Source organism: Lepus europaeus, chromosome 16 (genome assembly GCF_033115175.1).
Source record: "Lepus europaeus isolate LE1 chromosome 16, mLepTim1.pri, whole genome shotgun sequence".
In the NCBI taxonomy this organism is placed as follows: Eukaryota; Metazoa; Chordata; class Mammalia; order Lagomorpha; family Leporidae; genus Lepus; species Lepus europaeus.
The window spans coordinates 51,367,369-51,386,614 of NC_084842.1; the positions used below are offsets into that span (position 1 = coordinate 51,367,369).

Consider the following 19,246-nt stretch of genomic DNA (forward strand, 5'->3'; position numbering starts at 1 on the left):
AACTTGCATATCTTTCAGTCACTGAAATGACTCCTTCCTCTTCATTAAATCGTGCCTGTGATTTATCCTATGTTAAATTCCCAGTCTTTTGGATTTCTTGTCAATGGCAGGTCCTGTGTTGCTGACAGCTATGGTATAGTGGACAGAACGTTGCCCTAAGAGGTGAAAGACCTTCTGTTACTGCCCTTGTGTTCTTTTGTAAATCAATTTTTGTACGTCTGCCTACTTTTTGTCCATCTGTGCATCCATCACCTTTCTATCTAGATATGCACTTAGGAGAGCCTAGTTTCCTCATATATGAAAGAAAATGTGTTCTATTAATTGTATGTTTCTCAATGATAGCTCTTTGGAAAACTCTGGAAAATCATTGTACAAATATGACATTATTATTTGTGTATGTACTAGTAATTTTTAGATTTCTTTAAAGTTTTTTACTATTATTTGATCATTTCCTGAGCATAGATTCTCTTTTCCTGAGGGAATTAGCTATTAGAGAGGGGAGTATCTTTTTACTCTTGGCAAATCACACTAACATAAAGCTAGTAGAGCTACCGAAAACATGATTTTGCCTTTTATTCTTATATTTTCACATGATCTGTTAATATTCAGTGTTTTCTTGGCTATGTGGTGGTAGGGGGACTGAGCTTTTTGGTTATCTAATTGCTTCAAATATGTTCCACGATCAAATGTACTCAGAAATTGAAAAGCTGATAGGTTCTAAAGAAAACAATGTAATATAAATTCAGATGTGTATGTTTGTGTATACATATGTATACAGATAATAAAGTAATATAAATGCAGCTATTTTTATGTTTTTTTTTTGATAGGCAGAGTGGACAGTGAGAGAGAGAGACAGAAAGAAAGGTCTTCCTTTTGCCATTGGTTCATCCTCCAATGGCCGGCGCGACCGGTGCACTGCGGCCGGCGCACCGCGCTGATCTGAAGCCAGGAGCCAGGTGCTTCTCCTGGTCTCCCATGCAGGTGCAGGGCCCAAGCACTTGGGCCATCCTCCACTGCCTTCCCGGGCCACAGCAGAGAGCTGGCCTGGAAGAGGGGCAACTGGGACAGAATCCGGTGCCCTGACCAGGACTAGAACCCGGAGTGCCGGCGCTGCAGGTAGAGGATTAGCCTATTGAGCTGCGGCACCGGCCTTTTATATGTTTTTAGTGTCTCCTTTTAATGGGGCACTAGGAGTCATTTTCTTTAAGAACTGTTACATTTTAAATTTCAGAGGCAGAGAATAAGAGAGGGAGGGAGAGAGCACAAGCGAGCACCCATATACTTGTTCATTCCTCAAATGCCTGCAAAGACTGGAGCTAGGTAATACAATCCAGGTCTCCAATACAGGTGGCAAAATCCCAATTCCTTGTCATCACTGCTGCCTCCAAGGGTCTGCATGCCAGGAAGGTGGAACTGGGAATGGGAGCTGGGACTTGAACTGGAGAACTCCAGTGTGGGATGGAGGCATCTTAACTGCGAGGCTCAACATCCCCCTAAGAACTATTTTTACGTAATGACAATAATCCTCTTTATAAGAGCCCACATGGGCTATAGGTGGAAGTTACTTGGGAGACACAGGCTTCATATCTGGAATGTCCGCATGAGGGCCATGTGTTCCCAGGCAGTTTCCTTAGCCATCCAAAATTGAGTTTCCTCCGTGATCTATAGATGTGATACCACTTCACTGGGTGGCGAAATGCAGATCATTATGAATGTGAGGGTCTGAGTGCCTGGCCCAGGGTTGGTTATCAATAAATCTTCCCTTGAGTCTCTCTATTTTGGATGGGGAAGAATTTTCACTTGTGCTCTTATGAGCAAGCTCTCGGCTTATAGCACACTATGCACGATTGTGGCGTTTTGAAGTCTATTTGTACATTCTCACTTCCCATAATGCTCCCTCACACTGCCACATGGTTTAATTTTTCTCACTTACCAACTTGAGTGTCACCAACCTCATCTGCATGAATGTTATACCCCAGAACTTATGTGAAGTTGAATTCATGTAACTATCACTATGTCTTTTGTATTCATTTTGCCTATTTTTATCTGGATTTTCCTTCCTTTCTAATTCTCTTCTTTCTCATTTTGTGTTTGGAATTTTGATGAGGCAAAAGAAAGTGGTATGCCCTTAAATTCTCTGCCATGTCTATTCTGTGGTCTATATACAGAAATTCTACACATTGCTGGTTGTCTTTGAAAGTGGAAATCATATTCCGAATGTGCCACATTGAACTCGGCACATCTTGGGTGATTGATGAGTATTGTGTAACAATGGGGAGTTGCATCTTTTCATGAGGGTGAGACTCTTGAGCTAATGGCTACAATCTGGTCACTGGGGGAAAGGTGTCCTGCGTGGCCTGGGAGGTTTTCAGAGGCGTTTGGAAGAAAAGTGAGATGGGAAATGAGTTTAAAAAGAGAACTGGAGGAGACCATGAGGGAATCAGTGGTAGATACTACAGTGATCTGTCTGAAAGTCTGAAGTGGAAAGTTAAAATCCTATTACAGGTTGTGTTTTCTAAAAAATAATTTGTGAGACAGAGTGAGGAACTCCCATCTGCTGGCTCGTTCCCCAAATGCCCAAGTGTCTGCGATGCCTGGGCTGGGCTGGGGCTGAAGCCAGGAGCTGGAACACAGTCCGGGTCTCCCATGTGTGTGGCAGGAGCCCAGTTAGGTCAGCCATCAGTGCTGCCTCCTGGGGTCTGCCGTGGTAGGAAGTGGTCAGGGGCCAGGTTTCACACCTAGATGTGGAATGCAGTATCTTCATCGCTATACAAAATGCCTGCTTCTAGAGATTCTAATTATTTTGTTACTGATCAAAGACTTAGTTGGACTTTTGTAAGAGACACAGCCTTATTTTTAAGTTTTTTTTTTTTTTAAATGGAGCTATCTTTTTGTTTGGAGAGAATAATCCCTTCACTTTGGAATGCTGTAGTGGTCAGAATAAATATTTCCATTATTGCTGAACTTTCTCCTCATATTTTCCCCTCTAATTGGAATTAATGCCTCCATTGCATTTCAAAAATTGAAGATCCTGGTTTTATTTTTTTGAAGATTTTTATTTATTTTATTTGAGAGGTAGAATTACAGACAGTGAGAGGGAGAGACAGAAAGATCTTCCACCTGCTGGTTCACTCCCCAGATGGCTGTGATGGCCAGAACTGTGCCAATCTGGAGCTAGGAGCTTCTTTTGGGTCTCCCACGTGGGTGCAGGGGCCCAAGGACTTGGGCCATCTTCTGCTTTCCCAGGCCATAGCAGAGAGCTGGATTTGAAGAGGAGCAGCCAGGACTAGAACCGGCACACACCCATATGGGATGCTGGCACTGCAGGCGGAGGATTAACCTACTGCGACATGGTGCCAGCCCCAATCTTGGTTTTATTTTTAAGAGAATTATTTTTAAAGGCCGAGTTAGGGGAGACACACACACACACGCGCACACACGGAGCTCACATTGTGTGGTTTACTCCTCAAATGGCTTCAATGGCCAGGTCTGGGGCATGCTGAAGTCAGAGGCAGGAGCTCTATCCTAGTCTCCAACAGGAATGCCAGAGACCTAAGCACTTGGTCCATCTTCTGCTGCCTTCCCAGGTGTGTTAGCAGGAAGCTGGATTTGATAAAGAATAGCTGGCAGCTGAACTAGCCCTTTAATATGGGATACTGGCATAGCAAGGAGAGATTTAACCTGCTGTACCACAACACTGGACCTGAGGATTCTGTGTTTTAAATAGTAGCTTGCTTAAATAAAAATAGAATTGCCTCCTTCTGAATAAAAGTCATGACTCCATATAAACAGTAAGAGGATACAGAATAAGAAATATGTAGCATTCTGCTACATCCCATCAAAGGGATCCATGTTAACATCGTGATTTATATCAGACCAAGCAGGCTAATTTCTGGAAAGATGGAATTGGAAAGGCTATGGGTGTGCTGGTGCCCTGAAGAGCTGGCTGTACAAGGGAATGAAGTTGCTCTGAGCTGATCCTGAACTCTGTTGAATAGGTAGGATTGCAAATCCATATATGATCATGTGTTTTCAGAAACAGCATCATGTGGTAACTAACATATACAGAACAAAATACTTGTCTTAGAGATTTGATTATTGTGTATAGCTCTTGTCTATACTCCTGAGGAACACTGGTTTTTCTACTTAACTACTTGTTGAATTCTTTATTTAGTGGAGGATTATGCTTGTGATTATAAGTTGAAAGTATGTCATCACAAAAATTGAAAGGAGGATGGGAGCAAGAGAGAAGAGGGAGGGAAGGTTTTATTTAATTATTTGAAAGTTACAGAGAGACAGAGACAGACAGATCTTCCATCCACCAGTTCACTCTCCAAAGGACAGCAACTACTGGAGCTGAGCTGGTCCAAAGCCACGAGCTTCTTCCTGGTCTTCCATGTGGATGCAGGGGCCCAAGGCCTTGGGCCATCCTCTGGTTCTTTCCCCAGGCCGTATCTGAGAGCCAGATCAGAAGTGGAGCAACTGGGACTTGAACCAGCACCCATATGGGATACTGATGCTGCATGCTGGGGGCTTTAACCCACTGTGCCACAGCACTGGCCCCTCATTATGTTCTTTTTATTTTATTTTATTTTTTATTTTTGACAGGAAGAGTGGACAGCGCGAGAGAGAGACAGAGAGAAAGGTCTTCCTTTGCCGTTGGTTCAACCTCCAATGGCCGCCGCGGCTGGCGCACTGCGGCTGGCGCACCGCGCTGATCCGAAGGCAGGAGCCAGGTGCTTCTCCTGGTCTCCCATGGGGTGCAGGGCCCAAGCACTTGGGCCATCCTCCACTGCACTCCCGGGCCACAGCAGAGAGCTGGCCTGGAAGAGGGGCAACCGGGACAGAATCCGGTGCCCTGGCCGGGACTAGAACCCCATGTGCCGGCACCGCAAGGCAGAGGATTAGCCTGTTGAGCCACAGAGCCGGCCCCCTCATTATGTTCTTAATAACTGTGCCTATGAAATACATGAAATTTGCTCCCTTTATTTAAATAAATTAATTAAACAGGATCAAGGTATACAAAGGTTTTGTGGCCTGCCATTTTAAATTACATTATAAACAGCATTCCATGTGATTACATAGATTTCTAAATCATTTTACACATACCTGAGTTAAGTGTTCTATTACTGGCTCTGTAGTATTTTTGTGTTTTTTTTTTTTTTTTAAATTTTTGTTTTGACAGGCAGAGTGGATAGTGAGAGACAGAGAAAGGTCTTCCTTTTCCATTGGTTCACCCTCCAATGGCTGCCATGGCCGGTGCGCTGCGGCCGGCACACCGCGCTGATCTGAAGCCAGGAGCCAGGTGCTTCCTCCTGGTCTCCCATGTGGGTGCAGAGCCCAAGCACTTGGGCCATCCTCCACTGCCCTCCTGGGCCACAGCAGAGAGCTGGACTGGAAGAGGAGCGACCGGGACAGAATTTGGTGCCCTGACCAGGACTAGAACCCGGTGTGCTGGTGCCGCAGGCGAAGGATTAGCCTAGTGAGCTGTGGCGCCGGCCGGCTCTGTAGTATTTTAAACAAGTCACTTTCATTGCATGTTTAGGTGATTTCTATTTCCTGAAAACTACGAACTATGCAGAGATGAAGATCACTGTGGATACATCCGTGTTCACAGCAATGATTATTCCTTTAGGTTAAATATCTAGAAATGGCATCATAGCCTCAAAAATGCATGTTTATAAGAATTAAAATTGTATTTGAAAGGCAGAGTTACATAGAGAGGAGGAGAGATGAAGGGAGGGAGAGGTGTGGGCAGACAGAGATTGATCTTCCATCTGCTGGTTTGCTCACAAAAAGGGGCAAAACAGCCAGGGCTAGGCCAGGCTGTAGCCAGGAGCCCAGAGCTGCTTCCAGGTTTCCCCCATGGGCACAGAGGCCCAAGAGCTTGGGCCATCTTCTGCTTTCCTCGGCAAATTAACAAGGAGCTTGATTGGAAGTGGAGCAGCTGGACTATAACCTGGTAACCATATGGGATGCCAGCATTGGAGGCGGAAGCTTAACCTGCTATGCCACAATGCTGGCCTGTTTGCGAAGTTTTTTGATACATACTGCCTTGCCTTCCTCTAATCTAAAACATTGACTGCCAATTTATATGCCCACCAGGTATGTAGAGAGCGTGTATTTTCCACACATTTGCCCAGGCTGAAAATGTTCACCCTCTGTAAATAGTAATGGCTTGATTTCATTCCCTCCCTCCTTCATGTGTGTGCATAACTGTATGTTTATAATCATTCTTACTTGCATAAAACACTTTATCTTATGAGCACATTACCTTGTCACATCCAGTGAACTTGCAAACATTTCTGATATGTCCACTTCTAAGTGTAATTGTCTTTTACTTCCCAGGTGCCTGCATCAGCATCCCCCACAGCCAGTGTCAGATGCTGCCCTACCATACCACGCCTGTCTTCTCAATCATCAAAAACGTGCAGATGGAGAAGTTCCTCAAGTTCTTCACGTACCTCCATCGCCTCAGTTGCTACCAACATATCATGTTATTTGGCTGTAGCGTCGCCTTCCCCGAGTGCATCGTTGATGGTGATGACAGGTATTTGGGGAACAAACCCGCTTAGTGAAAATAGACCTTTAAAGCGGAAGTGCTTGAGAGGCATGAGATCAGCCCAAGCTACTACCTTTCTTTTTTTTTTCTTTTGTTATTAAAGAAAAATACTGTGAGTCATATCCAGTTGGAGTCTTTTGAAACTAGAAATGTTTTTGCATACCTGGAATAATTTTTATTTGTGTGAAAAATTATTCAGTATGTTATACGGATGCTCTTGGAGGGATGTTCAATTGCTCTTCTGGTGAGAGTCTAGTAGAAGACAGCACAATAAAGGGTGGTGGAAGAGACTCTTAGGGAGGTGTGTACAGTGTTAAGGAGACGAGTGAGTGATGGGGAGAACAAGGCTTTTATTATAGAGGGTTGCTGTCCTCCCAGCCAAGTCTTGATGGACAGAAGGGCCAGCAGCACCTGTAGAGAACTGTGAACTGTGACTGTGGATGGGGGTCTCTGACAAGCCAGCTGCTCCACCTGAGGCAGAGGAGCCCAACCACCGCTGGAGCTTCAGTCCTGCAATGGAGAGGAGAAGGAATAAACACTTGGGCTTCTCCTCCCACTCTCCCCACTGCCAGAACCTCTCACCAGCTGAACTTGCTCCCACAGAGGACCAGGGCACACAACCGAGGTGCAAAATCTCATCCAGATAGACTCATCTCCAGATTCCCAAATTTTATCATTTAAATCACATGCTGATGGGATTTTGGATGGCTCTGGGGCGTGCGGGGACTCGGAGCAGAGTGAGGGACAAAGACTATTCAGCGCAACATAAAATAGGATTAGAAATAATTTTTGTTAAGAGCCAGTTAACCAAAAGTATAGTAAAGAATATTTTATTTTTTTTCATTTATTAAACTTTTATTTAATGAGTATATATTTCCAAAGTACAGCTTGTGGGTTACAATGGCTTCCCCCCTCCCATAACTTCCCTCCCACCCGCAACCCTCCCCTTTCCCGCTCCCTCTCCCCTTCCATTCACATCAAGATTCATTTTCAATTCTCTTTATATACAGAAGATCAATTTAGTATATATTAGGTAAAGATTTCAACAGTTTGCCCCATATAGCAACACAAAGTGAAAAAACTACCGTTGGAGTACTAGTTATAGCATTAAATAACAGTGTACCGCACATTAAAGACAGAGATCCTATATAATGTTTTTAAAATTAATTAATTTTCTATTCCATTTCCTATTTAACACCAGGTTGTTTTTTTTTCATTTCCAATTATCTTTATATACAGAAGATCAATTCAGTATATAATTAGTAAAGACCTCATCAGTTTGTACCCACACAGAAACACAAAGTAAAAAATACTGTTTCAGTACTAGTTATAGCATCACTTCACATTAGACAACACATTAAGGACAGATCCCACGTGGGGTATAAGTACACAGTGACTCCTGTTGCTGACTTAACAATTTGACACTCCTGTTCATGGCATCAGTAATCTCCCTAGGCTCTATTCATGAGTTGTCAGGGCTATGGAAGCCTTTAGAGTTCGTTGACTTTGATCTTATTCCGATAGGGTCACTGATAGGTCTAAGAGTCAAAGGGATCACACAAACAAGACAAGTGTCTGCTAATACTAACTGATAGAATCAAAAAGGGAGAGAAAGATCCAACATGGGAAGTGTGATACACAGCAGACTCATAGAATGGCAGATGTCCTAAACAGCACTCTGGCCTCAGAATCAGCCCTTAAGGCATTCGGATATGGCTGAAGAGCCCATGAGAGTACTGTAGGTATGGAAAGCTAAGATACCATGGAAAAAAAAAAAAGAGACCTAAATGAAAGATCTCTGTGAGTGAGATCCCAGTGGAAAGAATGGGGCCATTTCTGAATTAGAATAATGAGGAAATTTTCAGAATAGTAAGGTTAGAAATAATTACATCTAGGTACAAATAGGTTCTATATTATTTCTACTAACTTAATTAGTGTGTAAAATATGCCTGGAATAATGCTAAGATGTTTATTATTTTAACTGAGAAAAGCCTGCATTGTTATTGCTTCAGCCTAGAATAAAAATAGATTCTGCATTGTAGAAGTACATAAATAACTGTCAGCAGACATGGCATTCAGGGAAACATTTCACAACCCTGAATTGGCTGCAGAGCATGCCTTCATGGTATAAAGGTGGGGAGACTGTGCTAGGGCTTTCCCATGGTTAAAATATGGCTGGTGGTAAAGTTGCCTTTTGTGTTCCTAGACAGTAGTGGTATAATACCGTGGTTGTGTGAGTTTCTTAGGGCTGCTATCACAGATGACTACAAGTTGGGTGGCTTAAACAACAGAATTTATTCTCTCACAGTACTGGAGGCTGGAAGTCTATAGTGCAACATCCCCATGCTCTTTCCCAGGGCTCTAGGGTTTGAGGGGGGATTAATCTCCTTCCTTTGCCAGCATCTGGGGGTTTCATCCACTCCTTGACTTGTGGCCACATCACTTCAGTCCCTGCTATTATTTTCACGCAGCCTTCTCCTCTGTGTGTCTGGGTCTTCTCTTCTTTCTCTAGTTAAAACACTTGTCATTGGATTGAGGGCCCACCAGATAACCCAGGGTGACGTTTTCATCTCCAGATTCTTAGACACACCCACAAAGGCCCGTCTTCCTAATAAGATAACGCTCACCAATTCCAGGGGTTAGGACTGGGCCTGACGTTTTGGGGGCTACCATTCAACACTGCAGGGTTTGACAGGGCAGCTCCTCATCTGTAAATTGACAACAATAGTTGTGTTTACTTTACAAAGTTAATATGAGTAAGTGACAGAGCCTGTCTCTTACAAAGAACTTAATGAATATTGGCAATTATTATAAAATAGAGAATTGAAGATAGGTGATGCTAATGAAATGAGCACGAAAACTATAATATGTGCTGAGTACTCTAAATATTGAATGACTGCAAAACAGGAATTTAGGAAGACTACTTGAAGCTGGATTCTGATTCCATCTCTGCCTAATTTGGAACAATTTCACCTACATCTCATTGCTTTCACTTTCTACAGGTTCATGTGTGTGTATGAATGAGACAATAAAAGAGTACATTGACCTTCTGAAAGCTTTAATTTCAACTTGATCATCCTCTTTGTTATAATTCAATCTCTTCTTGAATTGTCAGTTGTAAAGTTCTACTTAATTTGCTCATACTTTTATGGGCAATTTTAGGTAAAATTTGTTTCTGTGACCTGGTTCATCTTGATAAATGCATTAATATGAGAGTTTTCCAATTTTCTGTTGTCATGACTAATGACATGTAGTCAAGAACACAAAGGGGTTCTTTGGGACCGTATCCTGTTTTTATTTTTACATTGTTATATTTAGTTTTAAATTTGTGCATTCGGACAGTGCTTCATGCTATCATTTGGTGTGCATGGGATATACAAGCTAAATTTAGTAAGAATAATAAGTTCACAAAAGTAAAACGTATTGTAGAAAATAATTCTAAAGTCAAGTGTACTTATTTCACTTTTTTATATCATTCATTATACTAGTTTCCTCTACTATTCACATAATGGAGAATTGCTTATTTTCCTCCTAGAGAAAATAGCTACTTAATAACATTTAAAACTTAATTTAAAAATACTAGGAAGGGATGCATAAATGGTATAATTTTTAACGTGATTCACATGAGACCTGAGATAATTGGTAACTATATAAAAGTGAATTTCAAGTTTCTACTTGAACCACGATTGCTTTCAGTAAATGTGTAAATCAGGTATGAACTGAAGTACTAGTTGAGAGGAGTACAATTTATGGAATAAATATATCTTAAACACAAAAATTTAACTGACAAGCCATCAGGGTGACCCTAGAAATATGTGTCACAAGGGATTCAGTAAGTAGCTCATGAGAAATTCACAATTTGGGGTCCAGGAGAATAACAGAAGTTCATAGATTTTTTTTAAAGGATTTATTTATTTGAAAGGCAGAGTTACAGAAAGAAGGAGATACATACATACATACATACATACAGAGAGAGAGAGAGAGAGAGAGATCTTCCATCTGCTGGTTTACTCCCTAAATGGCCACGATAGAATGGCTAGGGCTGAGCCAGGAGCCTCTTCCAGGAGTCTCACATGTGTCTAAGGGGCCCAAGCACTTGGACCATCTTCTGCTCTCCCAGGTGCATTAGCTAGGATCTGTATTGGAACTAGAGTAGCTGGGACATGAACCCACACCCCTAAGGGGGTGCCAGCATTGTAAGTGATGGCTTAACCTATGCCACAACGCCAGCCCCTGTAGAAAATTTTTTTATGCTTAAGTACACAAAGACTCTTGGGAAGAGGAAGCAGATATTCCAATCATGTGCTTTCAGTGTGTAGCTATCACCTTTTCCCACCTTAAGTACTGCATAGAGATCTGAAACCTTTTTAGAATTAAGGAGGAGCTAATTTGGATTAGACACCTAGCCTTGCCTTTGCTTCTAAATGACTCACTGGAGACTGATTTGTCATCACCCCATTCATATCTTCCACTTGGCAAAGAAATACCACACTCATGGAAGCAGGCCTTAAAGTTAGGAAACTGACATCCTGGCTATGGATTCATCCCTACCCTCACGTATTGATTTTTCCATTAAATTCTTGGCAGAAATTCTTAATATCTAGGTCATTGAAGTAAAACAAATCTTTGTCTAGCTGAGTAGTGGTTAAAAATTACATGTCAAACCCAGGAACTAGGGGACAATATTCTCTAGTGTACTCAATCCTTGTGGGTTCAAGGTGAAGATCAGATGAGTTTCCTCAAATAACTTTCGTTAAAAGCAATATTTTATTCAAATTGTATATTATGCATGTTCACTGGAAATTAAATAATTAGGCTACTTGAGAGAATGCCCTTGAATGTTTAGGGGGCAAATAAAGCCTAATTCAACCCATAGCTCTGCCAATGGCCAGTTATAAGACCTTAGACACTAACTACTCTTCCTGATTCTGTTTATGTGTAGAGTGAGGATTGTTAACACCCACTTTATATGGACTGTGTATTTCTGTGTGTATTCAATGGAATGCTTTATACCAAGTACTTGTACATGGGCTACACTATCTGACACATACTAAGTTCTCTAAAAATAGTCATTCCTATTATTGATATGGTCTTCAAATAATGTGGGAGGATATAAACATTGTGTTTTTCAGAAATGCAAGACTTGCATTTTTTCTCATTCTTGCCATCTTCTAATCCACTGTCCACTTAGCTGTCAAGGTGATAATTAAAAACACAAGTTGAATGGTGCCATTCCCCTGCCTCTGTCCTTTCTGGGGCTTTCCATTAGATTACAAGCTAAACGCCTTGCCACGCTTGTGAGGTCCTCCTTGTTTCTCTAGAGTCATGGACAAAGCCACATTGATCTTCCATTCTGTTTCCTCAAAACATCAGCGCCTCTCCAGTTTCCTTTGCATGTATGTCATGATGTCCCTTTGTTTGGAAAGAGCTTTGACCTGACACTAAGTTCACTGCTATTTGCTTTGGAAAAAATCATGAGAAAACCCACCTGAAGGTTTTGTAGGGGTTCATGTTGACACCTGATTGGTCACATCGATAACACAGGGTCACCCATCTGTCTTCAGAAAGTGTAGGCTGAGTTAACTGCAGGAGTTCTGCTTTCCTAGGGAGGCTTGAAAATCGGGACCCTGCTACCCAAAGACCCTTTTCTGCTTTAGTGCAACTCTCAGGTTCTCCCCTAAATATTTTAAAGTATACCATTTTGGGGAGGTGCTGAATCATCTTCTTAGATACCTGTGTGTCTTGAGTGGCTTGGTTTTTGCTCAGAGTTAAACAGTTCATGGTAGAAAATAGAACTTCCAATTCCAAATGTTAAGTTCTTGTTCCTCTGTCATCTGCTTCTCATTTAATTGAGTTTTTTCCTTATTTAAGGAGTTAATACATTAGATTCTTAAGGTCACTGCATGATAATTACTACAACACAGTTCTCATCAATTCTCATGTTAATGTGATATTAATACCAAGAAAACAAATTACATGTAGTTCATAGGTACAGTTCTAAGAATGTAATGATACTGCCTGCTTGCCCTCTTCCCTCCCTCTGATTCTTTCATCCTTTCTGAGTTTTTGCGATTGCATATTTTTAATTAATTCTGTGGGATTTATTTCTAAAATACTGCTAACTAAACCAAGATTTGAATTCTGCTATACTCTATTTGCCTTATGTTCATCTTTTAAGCTTTCACTTTTTGCCAAAATCCTAACTAGATAAAATAAAAGCTCTAGGGACATTTCATTTCAACCTCTAGTAAAGAGAAAAACAATCTTAAGATATCTTTAAAACTTCCTCTTTAGGGAGCACAATTTGATCATTTCTTATAAATTCTCTAGACTTTATTACAAAAGTGGCAGAGTTCCCTGGTAAAAATGAGCTTGTTTCCCAGTTTGTATTACTTAAAATGTTCTTAAGTTGAATGTTCTAACACATACAGACACACATGCACACTCTAATTACTACTACTAATTGACTACCATAAGGTAGTCAGGAGGAAACTTTGGGCTTATAAACTAATCCTCAATTCCATCAAGTTATATACATTAGATGTGGACAGATTGTTCTATACCAATAAAACCTTAATGAACTAGTTAAAACATTTTTCCTGTCATTTAAAATGCACAGATGGTATGATGGACTGGGCTCCATCAAATAACCAAATCTGAGATGGGCCATGTTGAAATGGTCAAGAGAGGGGACTTAAGTTGTTAGTCAATTGTTTTCTTAAGAAAACTCTTTGCTACACAAAACTATAAAGCCTCTTTCTCACCATCTAATTTGTAGTCACACAGTCTGCTATTTCACATCATTATGTTTCCATGTCATTTTTGAGTTGAATTTTACTGATTACGTTTTAGTAAAATAACCAGTGTATCTACTAAGTATATATTTTGACTTAAATGTCATATAACAGAGCATGGGACACTTTATAGGTAAACACAACCCTGAAATCATTTAAAGTCCTATTGGAAAACACGACTTGACTTAAAACTATTTTTGGAAGAATTCATTATTCTTTTCCTGAACAGAATAATTATACCTGCTTATTTGTTTTACTAAGTTTAACCCATGTCTCAAGAAGTATTTTTGTGTCACACTTGGAAATAAATGGAAACATTACAAAAATATTTTTCAAAATAATTGAAAATTATAGATCAGTATTGAAAGAAAAAAAGTTTTGTTATTACCAACTAAATAGTCTGAAAGTCATTTGCCACTTACTTCCCTGACTGTCGAACTTGGAAACAGCAGTATTTTGGGCCACAGCAGGCTGGCTACTTGGCTGTCCAGTTGGCCAGTTAATTGTGGTACAGTTCCCTTCTCAACCTCCGGCAGGACTGGTGAGCTAGTCTTCTTTTTGGCCTTGCATTACAAAATATCAAATGCTAGACAAGCTTCCATTTTATGAACCAGAATGCTTCAAAAATTAGGTAATACATGGTCAGGCAATACAGATTACTTTTATTTTATAAAGATGTTAAGCTAGAGTCAGACCATGACAGATCTAATCTTTAAAAATACCTTTGCATGCTACTGACAGTGTCTCAAGTGCACATATCTCATCAAGTTCAGTTGAATAATTGGTATACTTTTCTTCTCCATAATTCATTTGTGTTATGTGACTAGAATTTAGAAATATTTATGATTCAGTTCATTTGAAGTCATATTTATGGCATCACTTCATGATGCACAAAAATCAAAACAGCTGCAAAAATTTAGCAATTGTAAGCTTCTTTTGTGATTTGTTAATCCCCTATTCCCTTGGCCCTGGTAAAGTATGCCAAATATTAATGAGAATCAGGATCGTGTTGGTTAGAGGGGTATGGGATTCTTATATGCTCTTTCAGGAGTTAATATGTGGTTTTATATTATTTACACCCTTCTTAATTCAAGCTGTATGTTTCTGTTGGCATTTCCTCAAGTTTATTTTCAGAGTGACATTCTACTGTTAGTATACAATAGGGTTTGCATCTACAGTGATTTTACTTACATTTTCCTGTTACATGGGAATTACTTAAAGGTTGGATAGTGTGTGTGTAATTTGCTGACCTGAAAGTGGGGGGAGGGATTGTGCAACTCAGTAAGTTGGAAGTTAGATGGGATGGTTCTTCCAGCTTTGCTACTACCACTTTTATTCCAAGCAGGTCACTGACTCATATTCTGCACGTGACTCATTTATTTATTCAAAAGATATTCATGGGCCGGCACTGTGGCTTAATAGGCTAATCCTCCGCCTTGTGGCGCCAGCACACTGGGTTGTAGTCCCGGCGGGGCGCCGGATTCTATCCCGGTTGCCCCTCTTCCAGGCCAGCTCTCTGCTATGGCCCGGGAAGGCAATGGAGGATGGCCCAAGTCCTTGGGCTCTGCACCCGCATGGGAGACCAGGAGAAGCACCTGGCTCCTGGCTTCGGATCAGCACAATGCGCCGGCCGCAGCGGCCATTGGAGGGTGAACCAATGGCAAAGGAAGACCTTTCTGTCTGTCTCTCTATCCACTCTGCCTGTCAAAAAAAAAAAAGATATTCATGGAGTGTTACTGTATACAGTAGGGATACACTTACGTATAAATAGCTGACAATCCCTGACCTCATAGGACTTGTATTACATAGGAGGAAATAATAAGTAAATGATAGTATATAGTGATGAGAGCAATAAATTAAATAATACTGGGAAATGGAGACCTTTGGGAGGCTGGAATATAGTGGCAAGAGATGAAATTTTAAGCATTGTTCAGGAAACCAAGAAGGTTACATTGGCCCCATGAGAACATGGGAGTTCAGGGGGTGAGGGTGAGCCAGATGTCCCAAGCAACCTGAAGTGGAGAAAGAAGCTGTGATGGGATCAGTCCTAGAAGCAAATAGTTACTATTGCCCAAGAGAATGAATGTGGGGTGAGGCCTGTCAGGAGCAGAGCTGGGAACTTGTCTAGCTTGGGAGCGCTCTCTGTTTCTGCCATCAGTTATTCTACAAAGATGTTGGAAAATGATCAACTTGTTGAATCTTTTGGCAAACACTGGTACTTACAGTGTGTCGGGGCACATTGTTTGATGCAGAGGGTGTGATGAATAAAACACAGTACCGCCTTCAAGAGACTCAGTATAATAGGGGACCAGACATAAAAACAATTTGTTGTACAGTGGGGCCAGTTTCCAAGATGTGGAGATAACACAGAAGGAGAGAATCATCCCATTTGGCACTGTTAGTGAGGTTACTAGTGAGGAAGAGAAAAACACATGAATAGGATTTGGAGGGCATTGAGAAATTTGCTGTGTGGACCGGTGGGAGAAACAGGCAGCTCAGAGTAATAGCCTAGACCTAGCATACAGTAAAGCAGCTACAGCTCGTTGACATTTAACAGGACACAAAATGGGGGGAGAGAACAAATGGACTTAATGGATATTTTTTAAAGATTATTTTTTTTGTAAGGCAGAGCAACAGAGAAAGAGAAGGAGATCTTCCATCCACAGGTTCACTCTGCAGATGGCTAAAGCATCCAGATCTGAGCCAGGCTGAAGCCAGGAACTCTACCCTAGTCTCCCATATGGGTGGCAAGGGCCTGAGCAGCTGGGCCATTTTTTGCTGCTGTCCTAGGCACATTAGCAGGGAGCTGGATCAGAAGAGAAGAAGCCCGGGCTTGAACCGGTACTTCCATACAGGATGCCTGGTGTCGTTAGTAACAGGTTATTGCAACACAATACCAGATCCCTTAAGGGATTCTTAGGAAGCGAAATTGTCAGTATGCAATGATTAATTGCATGTGGATGGTGAGTCCAAGATCTTTGGGCTTGGAGTGTTGGGCAGATGGCATAACCACCAAGAAAATGTCTATCACAGGAACAGTAATGATGGTGGACAATGACTTAATGTTGAGAGGATTTCTTACTGTGGTTCAAGAAGTATGTGATAGTGGTTTTTCCACTGAGTGGAAGTAAAATTGTTTGCTGTAGGAGATGAGTTGATTTGCACTTTGATCCAGGAATGTGCTGGTAAACTGACTCCCTGAAAACAAATAGCAAATAGTAAAACCTTCATTTGTAGCATTTGCTAATTTCTAGATAGTAACTGTTGTTCTATGCACATGCCATTGTGCTTCATGGAAGTATTAGTAGCTCTGGCCATTGCAGCCATTTGGGGAATGAACCAACAGAAGGAAGACCTGTCTTTTTCTCACTCATTGTCTGTAACTCTGTCAAATAAGTAAGTAAAATCTTTAAAAAAAAAAAAAAGTCACAGAGAGAGGTAGAGTTACAGAGAGAGGTCTTCCATCTACTGGTTCACACCCCAAATAGCCACAACGGCCAGGGCTAAGCCAATCTGAAGTCAGGAGTCAGGATTTTCTTCTAGGTCTCCCAGGCGGGTGCAGGGGTCCAAGGACTTGGGCCATCTTCTACTGCTTTCCCAGGCCATAGCAGAGAGCTGGATTGGAAGTGGAGCAGCCCAGACCAGAACTGGAGTCCATATGAGATGCCGGTGTTTCAGGCTGGAGCTTTAACCCGCTATACCACAGCGCCGGCCCCTCCCCTTATTTTTTAAACCTGAGGTGCTAACGGCTCTCTGCTCCAGCCTACTGTTGGTTTTTCTAAAGCATTGTGGACCTCTGCAGTGGTTGCACTTAAGTGGGCCATTTGTGTCCTGCTGCAACCATGGCTAATACAACTTTGGACAAAGGCAGACATCATCCTAGATGCTAGAGTTTGAGACCAAAGTGACAAACTTATGCTGGCTTCTCTCATTACTTCTCTTCTGATGTGAGTCAATGACAAATCCAAACATTCATTTGCACAGTTTCTCATCCCATGTCTAGTGGAGGTGAGAGCCAGGGAAGGCACTCTGTTGCTCCCTTCATACCCCATCTAAGTCTAAGGTTTCTTGTGGTTCCGGAATGTCCTGACTTAGGCTGGTGCTGCTGGCCCCTCCCAGGGAGAACAGGCCCTCCCTCGTTTTCTGTGTTTTCCAGCAGTGGTGATGAATTCATGCTCTTATGTCATTTATGACTTTGTTTTTACGCTATCTGTGGCTCATGTTTGAGAGAGGAGGCCATCTAAGTGACATTGGTTGAACTGGGCCGTAGCCACAGTACTTAGCCAAGCGATCTCCTCCTTAAGTTTGTTTCTCACAAGGCCAAAGGAGAGAGTGTGAACAGATTGTCTGACAGATCCGTCAAACAGCAACATTTCTCTTCCTTGCTATGTGAGGGCTGCAGCTCAGGGGCTGCCTGTGACTGTGACCTTGTAAGCATTATTCACTGAAGAGCTCGGCCTGACCACACCCAGACAAATGGTATTTTAGAAAGAATCCCTCTCTCTCTCCCTCTACTCTACCTATATGTCTTTCTCTCTTTCCCCTCTTCTCTCTCCCTCTTCTCCTCTCCCCCCTCCCGAGAGAGAGAAAGAGAAATTGAGAAATCATTTGCTGGCTCACTTCTCAAATGCCTGAAAGAGTGGTTGGATAGGGGAGGAGAGGACCCCAAGTTGGTTCCAGAATTCAATCCAGATCTCCCATGTGGGTGGCTGGAACCCAGTTACTTGGGCTATCACCAGGTCTTGGGCTTTCCAAAGTCTGCATTAGCTTTGAAATGAGCTAGAGGTAGATATTGAACGTAGGTACTCTGATATGGGACATGAGCATTAAAATAACCAGCAGCTTAACTACTAGGCCAAATACCTGCCCTAAGGGATGTAATTTTTAAAATCATGATAGTGTGTGTCTCACTAATGCAGAGTATCTCTAACTCCATAGTATGACTTCAAAAAAGTGGTATGTCAATGACAAATGTATTAGTTACCTTTTGCTGCATAATGTATTGCCATAATCATAGTATCTTAAAATAGCATGTACCTAACTGTGAGATATACAGTTTCTGTTGGTCAGGAATCTGGGAATGGCTTAGCTGGGTCTTCCAAATGGGTGTAATCAAGGTATTGGCCATGGCTGGCACCGTATCTGCAGGTTTGACTGGGGAAGGAGACCCTTGCAAGCTTGTGTGACACAGAATTTCAGTTCCTCAAGGGCTATTGGACTGAAGGCCTCAGTGCCCAGCTGGCTGTTGGCCAGAGGCTACCCTAGGTCTTTGCCATGTGGGCCCCCCAGTCTGGGGACTTGATTCATAAAATCCAGTAAGGGAGAGTCAGAGGAAGGCAGAAGTCACAATCTCATGTTAACCCAGTGATAGAAGGAACATCTCATTACCTTCTATTGCTGGGAAGCGAGTCACTGGGATGGTCCACTTGGAGAGGAGCAGCTTCGATGGGGCACAACACCAGGCTGGAAAGGTCGCTGGTGACCTTTGTAGAGTCTGCCTGCCACGGAGTGCCTTTTGTGTTTAAAAAAAAAAATTAAATCCTAAGCTCTCTTAATATATTTAAACCTTATCTGCCAAAAATAAAAAGTGACAACTAAATGTGATGAGGGAGTTGGTCCTAGAGGAGATCTTGGTATCTTTGGATATAATCCTTTGTTGAAAGGCATTGCACTAATGTGGATTTCCTGGTTCTAATAATTACAGTTACGTAAACTACTTATCTTAGAGGAGTCTGAATAATTGAAAACTTTATGTACTATTTTTACAATTCTCAGTAGGTATAAAAATCAAGATAAAAACAAGGCTATTTAAAAAATCCATTGGTCATATAAATTTATTCAGTAATTTTAACTTCATGTCCTTATCAGAACTGTTTCCTGGCAGATAAAA

At 41.7% G+C, this 19,246-nt stretch overlaps 1 protein-coding gene across 4 annotated transcripts in view; it reads left to right on the forward strand.

Moving 5' to 3' along the window:
* CORIN (corin, serine peptidase) overlaps window positions 1-19,246 on the forward strand; it is a 330,706-nt gene that overhangs the window by 132,361 nt on the left and 179,099 nt on the right. For all 4 annotated transcript variants that reach the window (XM_062213544.1, XM_062213543.1, XM_062213542.1 and 1 more), the window contains exon 4: window positions 6,349-6,550. In XM_062213544.1, coding sequence (XP_062069528.1) covers window positions 6,349-6,550 — 202 coding nt within the window. The remainder of the gene's footprint in view (window positions 1-6,348; window positions 6,551-19,246) is intronic.